This window comes from Hydractinia symbiolongicarpus, chromosome 10, assembly GCF_029227915.1.
Source record: "Hydractinia symbiolongicarpus strain clone_291-10 chromosome 10, HSymV2.1, whole genome shotgun sequence".
Classification (NCBI taxonomy): Eukaryota; Metazoa; Cnidaria; class Hydrozoa; order Anthoathecata; family Hydractiniidae; genus Hydractinia; species Hydractinia symbiolongicarpus.
The window spans coordinates 25,152,195-25,166,583 of NC_079884.1; the positions used below are offsets into that span (position 1 = coordinate 25,152,195).

Genomic DNA, 14,389 nt, shown 5'->3' on the forward strand with positions numbered 1-14,389 from the left:
TTCTGTGTGGTGTACAATTTCATTTTACAATGGTAAAAAAACCCAGCTACATTGAGGAAGGTAATGTATTTCATTTTGAATGTCATTGTTTTGTTTCACTTTTGTCCTCTGTGTTTGCATTCGCACATGAAATGCATCAAAACAGGAATCTAAATTCCACTTTTTGTATCGGCAGTGATCCTGGAGCGGTAGTAATACAATTTTTTCAGTTTTTGTAATTTCTAACTCATTAAGTCGCACATTATAATCTCATTGCACCTTGTAATCCCATCGCACTTTTTTTTGTCCTTCGTAATCCCTAATAAAGTGTAAAATTATCTTTGTATAAATTGTCGGCCACAAGCGGGTCGTGTTGACCACGCACAAAATCTTGAAGCTACAAGTAACAAAGACAATACATTTTTACCGACCTTGTTGTTATCGCTCAGCATGGTAAACCAATCACGAGGCCTGATTTTTATGAAAAACCAAGTCAAGATTCTTCTCGTCTGAATATGTCGACTAAGGAACATGACGGCGAAGGTCAATTTGATTTTGAAAGTGTTCGTATGTTTGTAGATCTGTTCGACCTTTTTTCTCTTCTTCTTTGAGAAAGCATCTTAAATTCAGATAGCTAGCTAGCCTTATCGTTGGGGTAAATGCACCCTTCAGTGTCGGTACAATGTCTCGATTGTTTGTTTAATGTTTGTGTGGCTAGATGATACTTGCCGCTATTTTTAATTTAGAACTTCCACAGGAACTTATTGTGTGAGACAAAAAATGTTGCAACAATTTCGCTATCACACAATATCAACAGGCTGTAGTATGTGTTTGTATTTATTTAAACCGTAGTTGCGGAAAAACTATTTTCATGAAAACATTAGGATAAAAAGAACACATTGCTGACTAGGCTCACCTCTAATGTTTGCAATATGGTTTAACGTTTTTGCTGGTTAATTTAAACATTTAACAGAAACTTTGATCTGCGGCTAGCGGCGGCCGAACTCCGGAGGATTTCGCGGACAAGTGAATTACCGTGGATTTCCACGAATAGTCATATAAAGTATTTCCCAAGGCCACTGTTGAGTGGGCTAATCAAAGATCCTCAATTAATTTACGTTTTATAATCGTCAGCAGCTTTTTTAGTTAATGTTGGCAAGTTACTCACTTGGCACACAGAAAATAAGGAATATCTTGATTCCTGAAACTTTTGCGCAGAGCGACTGCGCGAACAAATTGTTGCACGAAGTATTCGCGCATTTAAGTGCGTGAAAATTTGGTTGTTTTTTTTAAATGATGCGCGAAAATTTGATTGCGCAAAATTGAAAATAATATATGACGAGATAAAGCTTCATAAAATTTCATCTCAACACAAAATATTGATGAAATTAATCATCAATAATGAAAATCCTATTAAGTACAGTTTTCTTTCTTGTTTTTTTATCTGACGACTGCATGCATAACCACCCAGAGATTGTAATGTCTGATGGGCGTAAATCCAAGATCGAGATTTAAGTGGCCATCAGTCATACAAAACGATCCATTTATGTAAAATAAAAGTTATTTTTTTAACTTTTAAGTTTAGCAGATAGGCAAAACATTAACGTGTTCATTTATCTTCTCTTTTCTATAGTACCAGGAATTTACACGTATTTTTGTGTTTTGAGCTTTAGTAACTCTAAAGAAACACATTTTATTTTTCAAGCATTGGACAGCTTGCAGAGAGCTTTTTTAATTAGACTACCGCCTTTTTTTTCTTCTTCTTTTAGTAAGTTTAGTGTAAATATCCGTGGAAAAATCTATTGCAGCTCATCTGTCGGAAAATCTATTGGAATCCATTCGTCGGATCACTCCTTTTTATTCAATCTTTATTCTGTCTAGCCTCTTTTGCCTTTTCAAGTATCGGTAGCGTGACTGAAAAATTGCGCGGCGACAGTATAATAATTTATAGATATTCCTTCGACCTTTGTATATGTCGCACCTGCTATTTGGATATATCTTGTGCCTCCGTAACATACAGACACTATCGCGTGGAAGAATCTAAGGGTATCCGGTCCTCTAGCTTTTGCTCGTCGTACAATTTTACCACATCGTTTATCCCCCTCCCCCCGTAAGCACGAAATAATAAAATTAGTGCGCGCAGGGGGTTAAGTAAAGCTGCGGTGCAACTATTTTGAACGGACAGAATACAATTATATTATACCAGTGAAAAAAACATTTGGTAGCCAGTCAACAAATTATTTACACTGTGGGAACCTTGTAATTGAGGTGCTTGAGGCTATTTTGAACGCACAGAATGCACGATTATTGTTATTAAAATTAGCTAAGTGATCCAGCTTTTCGAACACCATGATAAGCGCTTAAATGTAGACAAACCGTGCCGGTGGAGCGCTTATTACAGGTACACTTAATGTCGCACACGTGTCTGCTGTATTATTACTCACAAAAAAGAACTCTTCAAATATAAACATTAGATACAGCCTATCGTTACCCCTTCCCACTAAAAACAATCGCCCGACATTTCTAATTCTGCGGAATAAGTTGTTGCAAAGGGTCCAAATTTTAATCGTAACTTCGTTTGATTTGAATTCAGCGTATCAAACCGGGTCCTAGCAAAAACAGTGATCAGGCATTTTTAAATTTGTGAAATAAGTTCAGTTTGAATAAAACTCAGACACTATTATCACTCGATCTGATAAAAAAACTAGCCATCAAAATTTTTTTATTTTGCTAAAGAAGTTGTCGTTAAAGTTCTAAAATTAATTCTCTGTTGTCGCATTGTGGGCAGAATATAACCTTTACACGCCCACCTCACTTTGTGCAGCTACCTAAACCTAACATAAGACAGACTAACTTAACATGAGAAAGGTTAGCCATCTGAAAATGTTGATGCAGCCAACTGTATGTGCCCTGTAGCTAGAAATAGAATGAAAAGGGAAAAACAATTCAGTTTAAACTTGCTGCAAATAAAATTAAAATAAAAGGCTGCTTCTGGACATATGTGGTATCTCGAATAAACGACTCAGTCTCTCCGAATATATTTTGTTATTTCTAGTTCATTGTAGCTGCAAAGTTTTAAATGTTGAGGTTTTTGACACTTCAGCTTTTTCATACGGAATTTTGATAAATTATTGCGGTGATTCGTTTAATAATCATAATGTCGCAAGAGTTGTGGCACATTCAACAATTAGAACTTAGATTTCACAACAGTAATAAAAGTTGTAGCTATCTAACTGTATTTAGCATAAAAATTATTAAGAATATTTTTTAGAATATATTTTCATTAGCTGTAGCATAATAATTATTAGGAATTTTATTGGTAGTAGCCAAACTGTATTTGCCTACTTTCAATTATTTAGTAAGAGGTAGCTAGGAGCTAGTTAGATAGCCACAACACCAAATACAAATGAATAATAGTATACCAATCCAAAATAAAAATTTATAGGAATAACAATAAGTAAAGCTAAAGTAGCTAGCAGCCAAGTTAGTTAAAAATCTACGTTCCTTGCCAAAATTTAAAAATTGGTCATTAAGATTTGTACGTGAGGTAAAAAAGACTTAAAAGTATATTTGCGTTAACATGTGAAAACAGAAAGAAAACAAATACTACAAAATTAAAAAAGACAAAAAACAGATCTGCAAACCTGACACAGACACTACAAAACAAAATGGCCTCCGTAGTTAAGTTGCGTAAAACCAAAACGCAAAGTCCGTAAAAATTAGTCTCTGTGATAATTTTCTGAAAAAAGCTGCGCGCAACCATTTTGAACAAAATACGGGTATTATTAAAGAGATATAAGAGTGATTGTAAGTCGGTAATAGATGCTAAATTTTTTTGTGCTCAATCTTTACACGCGCTTGTGTGAGCACTTTATTTGTTTATTAACTTAAAAATTTTTTGCAATATCTTAAATTTAAAATAAAACGCTTCGAAATCTCGGTACATGCAACCTTCCGTTGCCGATTTGCCAGCTGAATCTTTTTACAAGTAGAGAAAAAAACTTTACCAGCATTAATTCATATAGTTTAACAAAGCCATGTGCTTTATTTATATTCAGTATAGTTCTTAATATGTTTTTTGAAAGTTCTGCTTTGTCGTTAATACTCTCGTCTTACTCTCGATATATAAAAATGCAGCAAAAGCGGTGCAACGGATGGGTTCAAAGGAGAGTGTAAAGAAAAGAAATTTGAATAGAATTCAAATAGACGTTGCTGAAAATGTATCTCCTTCTCTTTTTAAACCTCCTGATGAAACATTTAAGACTTGTGTTACAGCCTGAGGAGCTTTCTTCCTCTTATCACATTGACATCATTATTATCTTTTTAATAGAAAACAATTAACCCACAAATCATAATAAAAAAGTACTTAAATATTAACAATGAATTAACATGATAAGAAGTGCTTTATAAACATTGACGGTTGTTGATGTCATATTCATAAAAAGTTCAAAGAGAGGAATAAAGTTGGTCGAGGAAATGAATAAATTTTTGTTGAACGGAATGATATTTGTAATAATATCTTATGTGAAGGGAAAGAGATTTCCTTCGCAAGAATTATTTAACCTTCCACCATCGACGGAATCGATTGTGTCTAGCCAGTTTTGCAGCAGTGGATTCTCAGATGTGTGTTGTAACTGCCAAGATAACTGCATGAGATACAAGTCATGCTGCATTGATAAACTATGGAATGAAACGATATCAATAAAACTGACTGATTATTTAAACATATTTGTAAATGAATTTAAAAAATACAAAGACTACACTTGTGAAACACTTTTGAAACCTCTAGCAAGTAGATTTGGCACCCGCACAGAGAGTTTTTTAATGGTATCTTCTTGTTTACCGGGAGCTGACAAACAGGATGTAGAAAAATGCTTAAACAGAAAAGATGAAACATTTGAAACCAATATTCCAGTATTTGGAATCGACAAATACATTTATAGAAATTTATATTGTGCTAAATGTAATTTTGTGGATAGCTTCCAGGTACTAAATGTGAGTGCGACATGTGAGACAGCCTCTTATAGAAATTTCACAACAAATCCATTCGAACAATATGGGAAATGTGACTTTGAAGTTATTCCTACACATAACATTTATCCATACTATCAATCGTGTAATGACTGGAGTAAATGGGATAAAACATGTTCAAAGGATAATCCATATCACGATTTGTGCAAAGCCTACACTGGGTTATTTTCTAATTATGCGAATTACCATTGCTACTTATGTAGCACCAATCACACAACAGTAGAAATACTTCCACCATTTGGGCAAGGTTGTAGAATTTCTCCGGTTGGTCGAAAATATGGATTCTCCATCACAATAAGTTACTCAGGAGCTACAAACGTTGAAATAAGAGGCGAGGATGGTTCCGATCTAAAAAATACAGAACTCTGCAAAGAGGGATATAGATTTGACATTATACAAGGGAAATGTACAAAAATAACATGTGCACATGGTTATATGCTTTCTGGTGCAACATGTGTTCGTCGACCTGCACCACCAGTTGTAACATTCGTAACTACACCAAAAGCTGAAAGCTGTTTCTTGAAGCATCACCCGACAGTATTTATTACGTCTCTTACATCTAAATTCTCCTACTCAATGTTCATGAAAGAATCTGAGAGTGTGTTTAACAGCAGTGATGAAACGTTCCATAATGTCACCTTTGAAAACAAAATTGTATTCAAAAGAGATAAACCTATAGCGAAGGCGGAATATCGAGAATTGCAAAAAAAACTGACTGGCAAAAGTTCAAAAGTTTGGAATCAACATTATACAATATATTTGAGTTCCGTTACAAATCCAGTTTTTACACAATTGTATGGAATTGATATGCCTAGAACATTTCCGCAACAAAGAATTTGTGCTGAATTAAAGTTATTCAAAATGAATGAAGGTAACTTCACCACAAAGTGTAGCATTAAAATCCAGAACAAGACCTATATCTCAACAGACACAGTTTTTTGGGTGACTTTTAGAAACGGACGTGTCAACAAAAGTTTTGCTGCGTGTGAAAAATACCACTTACATTCGAGCTGCATATTAACCACAATCAAATCAAATTATACTATTAATGAGAACAAGACGCTGATTTATTACACAGAATTATCCAAACCTAAATTTTATCAAGTTGATGAATATGTACCATTGAGAAATGGTTATGGAGTTTGCAATACAGAAACACCAAGAATAAAAACATATAAATGGATTGAAACAGTGCAGAATGTGGAATATTACATCTCCATCGTTGGTTGCTCCATCAGCATTGTATGCTATCTTTGGATATTAATAACCTTTACCCTTTACAGTGAGTTGCGTAATTTGCCAGGGTTAAACACAATGGCTTTATGCTCCACTCTTCTATTAGCCGATCTATCCTTTATTATTGGAGTGGAGAATAATGACAACGAAAACATTTGTAAAGCATTCAGCATTATTTTGCACTGGGCGCTGCTCACTACCAGTATGTGGGTTGTTGTTGTTGCTTATGATCTCTCTGTAAAGTTCAGTACAATAAAAGTATCAGGGAAGCATAATTTTAAAAAGATATTCATCCGATATTTTATCGTTGCCGTAACCATTCCAACCTTAATTGTGGGCGTCACTGTCCTTCTAGATGGAACCGATTCTATCAAAGTTGGCTATGGAGAAAACAACGTGTGCTGGATTGGAAGTTTTTATGCGCTCCTAGCATCATACATCATTCCTGTGTCTATTATATACATTCTAACAGGTAGTGCCTTAGTGTTTACGATATATAACATCCATGTTGAAAACAAAAGAAGTAACAAGATATTAGGAACAAGTTGTGGTAGAGAAAATATCAACGTTCGAAAGGTGGCTTTGAAGCTAGTTTGTATTCTGGGTATTACAGAAGGACTTGGTTTCGCACAGATACATGGCTTTAATCTGAAACAAAATGAGTTAATATTTAATTCGGTATTTGGTGTAGCTTATGGGTTTACAAGAAGTTTGCGGGGACTCGTATTATGGATCGTATATATATGCAATGAACTTGTGTTTAGCTTGTACAAATCATCGCACAAGAAATCTAACCAAACAGAATCTAAGAATCGTGGCAGCACATTGCCATTGACAGATCTTTCTGGAAATAAGTATAACTCTACTCAAGAGTAAAAGTTGGAGCAAGTTTCCTGGACGTTAAATGCACCAACAATAAATACTTCAAGCGAAGAGCAAATCATATTACATACTATAACGCATACACTTCAATCAAATGAACTGCTAGAACGATTTGCTAAGACAAAGATTGAATTAACGTTGAATACGTCAAAACAGAAAATCAGTAAATAAATATTTAGGGGATTAAACTACATGTGTCTTTCTATTAGCATTTTTTAAAACTTGGTTTCTAATACCATATGAAAATGTTGAACGTCTTCTGTACAACAACGGACATTATCATGCAATGGAAACAAGTAAGGCAAGAGATAATGCGCATCTATTTTGGAATTTATTGGTAACCAAGCTTAAGAGGTTGGTAGATGATAGCAGGCTTTTGCAAAATAAAATTTAAGTCGCTCAGACTAGTCATTTATACTTAAATGAAAAAATTATTTCGCTGAAGAAATTTTCACGTATCGAAGATATAAGAAAATCTTCCAAACATCAAATCTGAAAATTAGGGTGCATTTTTATGTATATCCAGGTATTTGTTTTTCAAAAATAGGTCAGGAATCTACTTTAAGGGCAGAAAATTTCGTGTTGTTCGCGTTTTTTGGTCTTTTTCGCGAAAGTTGATGCCGTTGGAAATTTTAAATCATCAAAACTCAAAAGTTTTTTCACCACAAACAGTCAAAAAATAGAGAAATCTCAAAGTTAGTGATTTATTTCCTATTTAATCATGAACTACAATAACATTTAGTGTTTTTATTTTTCTTTGGTGCTGCGAACAACTCTTGGGTATCCCATGCTCGTCCCCGGTGTTCGTTGCCAATGTCAAAGCCGCTAGCACTTACTTGACGGCTAAGCTAGTCTTGATGTCAAAAGGCAAAAGCCCCTAGGGCTAAGTTCAGCAAAAATTTCTTCTCACAAAAGTTTTTGTTTTTGGTATACTTAAATTCGGCACTTTTCAAGACGTAAGTATTGAAGCCACATACATTGCAATGCATTGATCTGCCGCTCTTAATCTATCCCAAGCACTCTTTCGAATGCGTGTTTATTGCGATAAAACGGATTAAGCGTGTCTAATTTTGTAAGATTTGACTGCTCAAACGCTTTTTTTTTTATTTTGCACCAAGGTAAAAAGAAATTCTTATTTTCATCTGATATGACTACTCTGCTCCATTCAGTGAAATAAACATTTCCTTTGTATACGCTCCCTTTTTAAGTTAACGGGTCAGTAAAGTGAGAAGTCCATTTCAATCGCAAAACACGATGTACTCAGCAAAACACAAAACACTCAGCGTAGCTTGGTTATCATGCGTTCAAGCGGCACTCCATGCACGAGAAATGAAAACACAAACATAAAATGGTGACTACTCAAACACACTTCGGTGCTTTCAGCGTTCATATCATTATTATTACAAGCTCGTGAGCTAGTATTAAAACGCAAATGTGTCCTACAAGAATGGAAATTTTTGCCTCTCTGAGCACCGACACGGGAGTAGTCGTGTGTTCGAATCTCATCTTGGTAACTATTTTTAATTTTTTTTTCTTTTTACTATCTCGCCTGCGAGGATGTGTTTCCAACTAGTAACTAACTAACCAAATGGTCAATTGCAACGTCACAAATTTAAACTTCATACCTAAACTCTCTAACTGCTTAGAAGTCATCGGCCAAATTTGGTATTTGTTTTCGACAAAATTTGGCACAGTTAACAAAAAAATTATGCTGAACATAATAGTGACATCATAATTTTGATTTTTGTCACCTATATGTTATTTTAGGCCAAAATCGGACCACAAATTAAAATTACTTCATTTTCGACAAAATTTGGCAAAGTTAACAAAAAAAGTATGCTGAACATGATAGTGACATCAAAATGTTAATTTTTTGTCAACTAAATGCCGTTTAAGACCATAAACGTTCCATCGCGCGACTTTCAACCATGAATGATAGGCTGCATTTTTTCTTTTTTCTAGTAATATGGTTTTTTAACTAAAGCTATTTCCTTTTTCGAACAATTAAGATCGTATATTATTTTTCTTTATTTTGCTTTTTCTCACTAAGTGACTTTCTTATACCCCGTTGTTTTTTTGTTGTTGTTGTTTTTTTTTTGTTTTTTTTTTGGGGGGGGGTTACTGAATTTCAAAAATTTTAGGTGGAGCTTGTGGTCTTTCTTCTTCCTGTCAGTCAGTTTACTCCAGACTGACCTAACGCAAAATTGAAATTTCGAGGAATTTTCTATCAATATTATTGCCTATCCGAATAGCAAAATATGTTGTGTCTAACTTCGTAACAGAAATCACAATTTCATAGACAGCTTTTTAAAAACTTTGTTGGCGAGGTTGTTTGCGTATATCATACGTCTTGTTTAGACTTTTGAAACGAACAAGGGGGAAAAAGTGATGTTAACTATGGTGCAATATTTAGCACTTTGAAGTGTGTGTCTTTAAAACTGAAGTACTAAAGAATTGAAGTGGACTATAGCAAATTTGTAATATAAAATAACAAAAAAGTTGACCATAGTCTTTTAGCACGGAGTTCTTTGTTTCGTGATTTCGACAAATAATTTTCTCTTATTATAAATTTTGCTCGGACGTTAGATCTTGCCAATTACTCTAACTTCCCCTAATTTTGCTACAAAAAGCGAAAATCTTAAAAAAGAACACTGTGTTTAGGTTCTTAAACCATTAGACAGCTCATTCTGCAAAGTTTTGCAAAATGAGCTGCCCATAAAAATATCAGAGCCCACAGAGGCCCAAAATGTTGTAAATATTGACAAGTGAACTTTTGCGTCAATCTGGTGACATCGAAATTCGAATTTCAACCTTGTTTAAAAGAAAAAATATAATAATAGCGATAAAAAAGCAATTTAATTATTTTCTTTTCTTTTCTTTACAAAACTGTAATACTACTGTTTAACTGTTTAAAATATATATTTTTTAAAATGTAAAATATTAATTTTCCCCATGTCTTATGTTTCATGTTTCAATATTTAGACTTTAAACAATTGCTATGGTAGCGGGCAAAACTGGAGATTATTGTCTGTTGTGACGAATCACAAATCAAGTTCTAACCAATCACGAATCAAGTTCTAACCAATCACGAATCAAGTTCTAACCAACCACGAATCAAGTTTTTACCAAGTTCATATGTAACATATTCATACGTATTGAGTCGAGTTTAAGATAATTTATTTTGAATGTTTACAACGCACGACATTTTTCATTGCTGTTTTAAATTGCTTATTTAACAAACCGTAGATCAACGGATTGGCTGCACTGTTTGCGAAGCCTAACCACATTGTAATTGTATCCACTGAATTGATGTCCTCAATTTTGTGATATGCTCTCACTAGATTGAATACAACATACGGTGTCCAACAACAAAGAAAAACAACTATCACTACGGCTATTGTTTTTAATAAACGTTGCTCTCTGGCACTGGATAGAGTTTTGTAAATGCTGTATTTCAATGGCAGCTCTCTTGGTGTGTTACTTTTAATGCTTTCTGTAGAAATATTATGAACCTTGAGCTCATAGAGCACTGTATTAGCGGGATTATCGTTGGTTTGTTCTACTCGTAATTTCTCGGGAAGATAGTTTGTGTTATTATTAGTTACAAGTTCATTAGGCTTCAGCGAATCTCCACATTTGCGATACTTTTTCGAACGAGTTCTTCTTTGACTTCTCAAAAGCGTTTGAAATATCATTCCATAACAAAATAGCATGATCATCGCGTTTAACACCAAGCCAGTCATAAAGACTGTTAAAGTGTGAGAAGGTGTCAAATGAAACAGTACGGTACATACCTCCTTCCCATCCTCAAACCCAAATATTCCCCAATTTAAAAAAGGCGTTACTGAGAGGAATATAGAGAGGATCCAAACCGTTGCAATTCCAATCGTAGCACTGCTATAACTGTTCAATTTTTTTGTGCTTTTCACAATGTAAAAATATCTCTGCAAGCTTATTCCAGATAAAGAGTAAACAGACACAAGCGTTACAGTAACTTTCATAACAGCGAAAATGTCGCACGTTGTTTCAGCGTAAACCCAACCACCATGCCATATATTTATCAAAGCAGATGGCATAATAAACACAGCGTCAAGGAGATCAGCAAACGCCATGTTGAAAATGAAGGCGTTTTGAAATTTTCGCAAGCTTGTATTTCGAGTTGCAACCGCCAACATGATCAAGTTCCCACATAACGCAGTAAGATCAATTAGCAGCAATGATATGAATTTAAACCAAGCAACTGCATTCATTGATGTTTTAAAAGTACTAGAAAAGATAAAGAATTGGTTTTAGAGACAAGTGGATAACAAAAGGACGTGCATGAAGTTTATATTAATATCAACATTCATGGTACTCAGGTTCTAGTACAATACAGTAAAATTATTTGCTTTATATGCCTTGCTTTACATCAGTCGCGCAAGCTTCGCTCACCAAGTGATGTAAACTGCAATTTCCTAGCTAAATGAAAAGTTAATGGCTTAAGTAGTGGTATAACAGTGCGTTAAGCATCAAAGCGTTTGATATTTGATTCACTACTTATCTTAGTAATCATAGAGAAGCCGAAAATTTCACCTGTTATCTTTTCACCTGTTTTAAATTTTTGAAACTAAAAAAAGACATAAACATTAGGAAAAAATTGCACCGTTTCGTAATATGTAAAACAAAAAATTGTAGTCAAGGTCCTGTAAATTAGTAGATATTACCAAAGTTAGGGCTCCATGCCATAAAGATATAATAATACATCCGTAAGTTTAAGTTGTAAAAAGAGTAACAAATAAGTACAAAATAAGTATAAAAGAAAAGAGGTTTTATCAAGGTCTATGTACATGCTTGCTACTTAAAGTGTTAACTTTCCTTTTGTTGTTTTCTAACACGCAAGGCTTAGCGATGAATAAGTTCCTTATTTTACAGCCCCAACTAATGTTTATTAATTGCTTGTTGATTATCTATTTATGAAATTCAAATTTACGTGTTTGCTTGCTCAGTTGGACAGATGTGCAAATAGAAATCAAACGTCGGTTTTTATCACGTTTGTCGCCGGATGTGACGTCCTATGACTTTTCGAACCAGAAAAATATCGAGCACTATTATTGTTTCTATTATCTTTATTGTGTGTCCTTCGTCTTTAACCTACTTCAGGCTGGTTGTTGCTTACCAGTCTTCTTTGTTTTTTGAAAGATTAGATCCTCATATCGTTGATAAAAAGAAAAGCGTGTACCAGCCTAATCCTTCTTTTCTCATTGTACGTCTTTATCACCTTTTAGAATTTTATTAGGCTAAAATAAAATTTCCTTTGGCTTTTCTCCTGTGTGTCTTGGAATCACTAACTTACTGGTGTGAACATCAACTTGCTAGCGCGACAGACTTTTAGCTTAGCGAGTTAAGTTAAGGGTTGGTCCGCAAATGCAAAGCATAATCGTCTGATTCAAGTTTCTAGCATAAAAGTTTTGAACTCAAATCATCCCCAACTTTAAGAAAACACTGCTTTTAGTAATTTGAATTTTTTACTCACCGGTCACTATATTGAACTGTTGCACCTTTTATTAAATTTCCTAAAAAGTCGTGAAACTTATCTAAGTTTCTTCACGCTTCAACATTTCTCAAGTATAAAAGTGAAAAGATCAAACAACTTTTTCTTAAAATTTCTGTTATATAGTAGTTATTAAAAAGTCAAGTTATGGTTCTTCAGTTTTTAATCGGAGTTGTGAAAGAACCTTCTTATTTTTCAGTGGTTTCTACACAGCTTTTTAGACGAATTAAATTGGCCAATTAATAAAAAAAGGTTTTTAAATAGATTTTTTGTCTAACTTTTTTTTTTAGTTCTTTGTGCTAACAGTTTTTTTTTCACTTATATTACAAGTAAGATTTTTAAAGCTTTACATAAAAAAAGTAACACTATACAAATTAAAAGTAATATATTGGTAGCATTTGCAATCTCTTTAATAATAGCCGTCGTCTGTCTGTCTGTGCGTCCGCGAAAGCCGTGTCCCGTAACGGAAACACGGAATTTTTAAAATGCGCATCAATACCAAATGCGATATATTTCTGTCCACTTTGTTGCAACGGGTTAATTTAAAGGACGGGCGACCCCGTGGATTTTTCCACGGGTTAACGACTAGTCTATATTATAATACCCGTATACGTCTGTCCGTCTGTCACGCAGAATGGTAGCTTAGCTGCGCAAGTCTAAAAAGGACGAGCGAACCCGTGGATTTTTTTCACGGGCTAACGACTAGTATAGTCATATTTGTCTTGTATTTATACTATTTGTATTCATTACTCATCACATGTTAAAAAATTTGTTGGACATTAATTTGTGTTACATATTAAAAATCTAAAAGTTCGTGGGTTTCACGCTGCGCGACTGTTAGGCGTATACGAAAGTTATGTGTTTTTTAACATGTATAAAACCCTACATTAATCTAATTATAATATGTAAAAAAATAAAATGAAACTATGAAACTAATTCAGGCTTTGTACTATACTACAAAAAGGGAATAAAACTAATTGTTGGAAAAAAAATGTTGGATTATAATTCAACTAATTGTTGAATTATAATCTAACATTTTTTTCTCCTTTTTTTTACAATTCTTTTCAACGCCTTTTTTTTGTCAACAGTTGAAAAAGATTTGGCTAAGAATTATACCCACGACCTTCCACAGTGAAGGCGGACGCTCTAACACAAGGCTACCAGTCGGTTCTATAATTTTAATTTGAAATCACACGCGTTGTATTTGAAGAAAAATATATATTCGCTTTTGCATACGAATGAGGTTTAAATCCGCAGTTCAAAGTTTCTTTAAAAAGCCTACTTCATTGACCACTAGACATGCATTTAAAGTCAAGGAAACACAAACGTTTAGCGAAATCTAAAACATGCAAAAATTTTGATTTGTTTTTACAGCTTCGCGGGGGGGGGGGGGGGGGGGGGGTTCTGATGGTAAACAATAATTAAGATAGGAATCGATCCTAGATTTCAACACCTCAAACTTTCTAGGATATCTTAAGTTGTCTGACAACTGACAATTAATTTTCAATTACCAGCTATTTTGTAAAGATCTGAATGTGCGATCAAACTGGATAGATTCTTGTTTATAGTTAGTAAGACTGTAGTAAGACTGTTAACAATATTTTTTTTAAAAAATGCGTATTATTTCTATATGTATTCTTTAAGTTGTTCCTTGACAATATTTTAAAACTATATTTTTTACTAACTTTAACCTACAAGTTGAGCTTGTAAAAATCGCACATGCAAGTGGAT

The 14,389-nt window shown here is 34.0% G+C and overlaps 2 protein-coding genes across 2 annotated transcripts; one reads left to right on the forward strand and one right to left on the reverse strand.

The window, feature by feature from the left end:
- Positions 1-4,352: 4,352 nt before the first annotated feature.
- On the forward strand, positions 4,353-8,232 carry LOC130612470 (uncharacterized). Its single transcript, XM_057433789.1, has one exon. It carries the CDS (start codon positions 4,456-4,458, stop codon positions 7,120-7,122), a length of 2,667 nt encoding a protein of 888 aa, XP_057289772.1. The 5' UTR covers positions 4,353-4,455; the 3' UTR covers positions 7,123-8,232.
- A 1,750-nt stretch (positions 8,233-9,982) lies between these two features.
- Positions 9,983-12,779, reverse strand: LOC130613219 (5-hydroxytryptamine receptor 1-like). Its single transcript, XM_057434555.1, has one exon. The coding sequence runs from the start codon at positions 11,376-11,378 to the stop codon at positions 10,305-10,307; it is 1,074 nt and encodes a 357-aa protein (XP_057290538.1). The 5' UTR covers positions 11,379-12,779; the 3' UTR covers positions 9,983-10,304.
- Positions 12,780-14,389: the final 1,610 nt, after the last annotated feature.

Excerpts from the sequence above, each read along its gene's own strand:
- LOC130612470 (XM_057433789.1), top strand. The coding sequence starts at position 4,456 with ATGAATAAATTTTTGTTGAACGGAATGATATTTGTAATAATATCTTAT.
- LOC130613219 (XM_057434555.1), bottom strand. The coding sequence starts at position 11,378 with ATGAATGCAGTTGCTTGGTTTAAATTCATATCATTGCTGCTAATTGAT.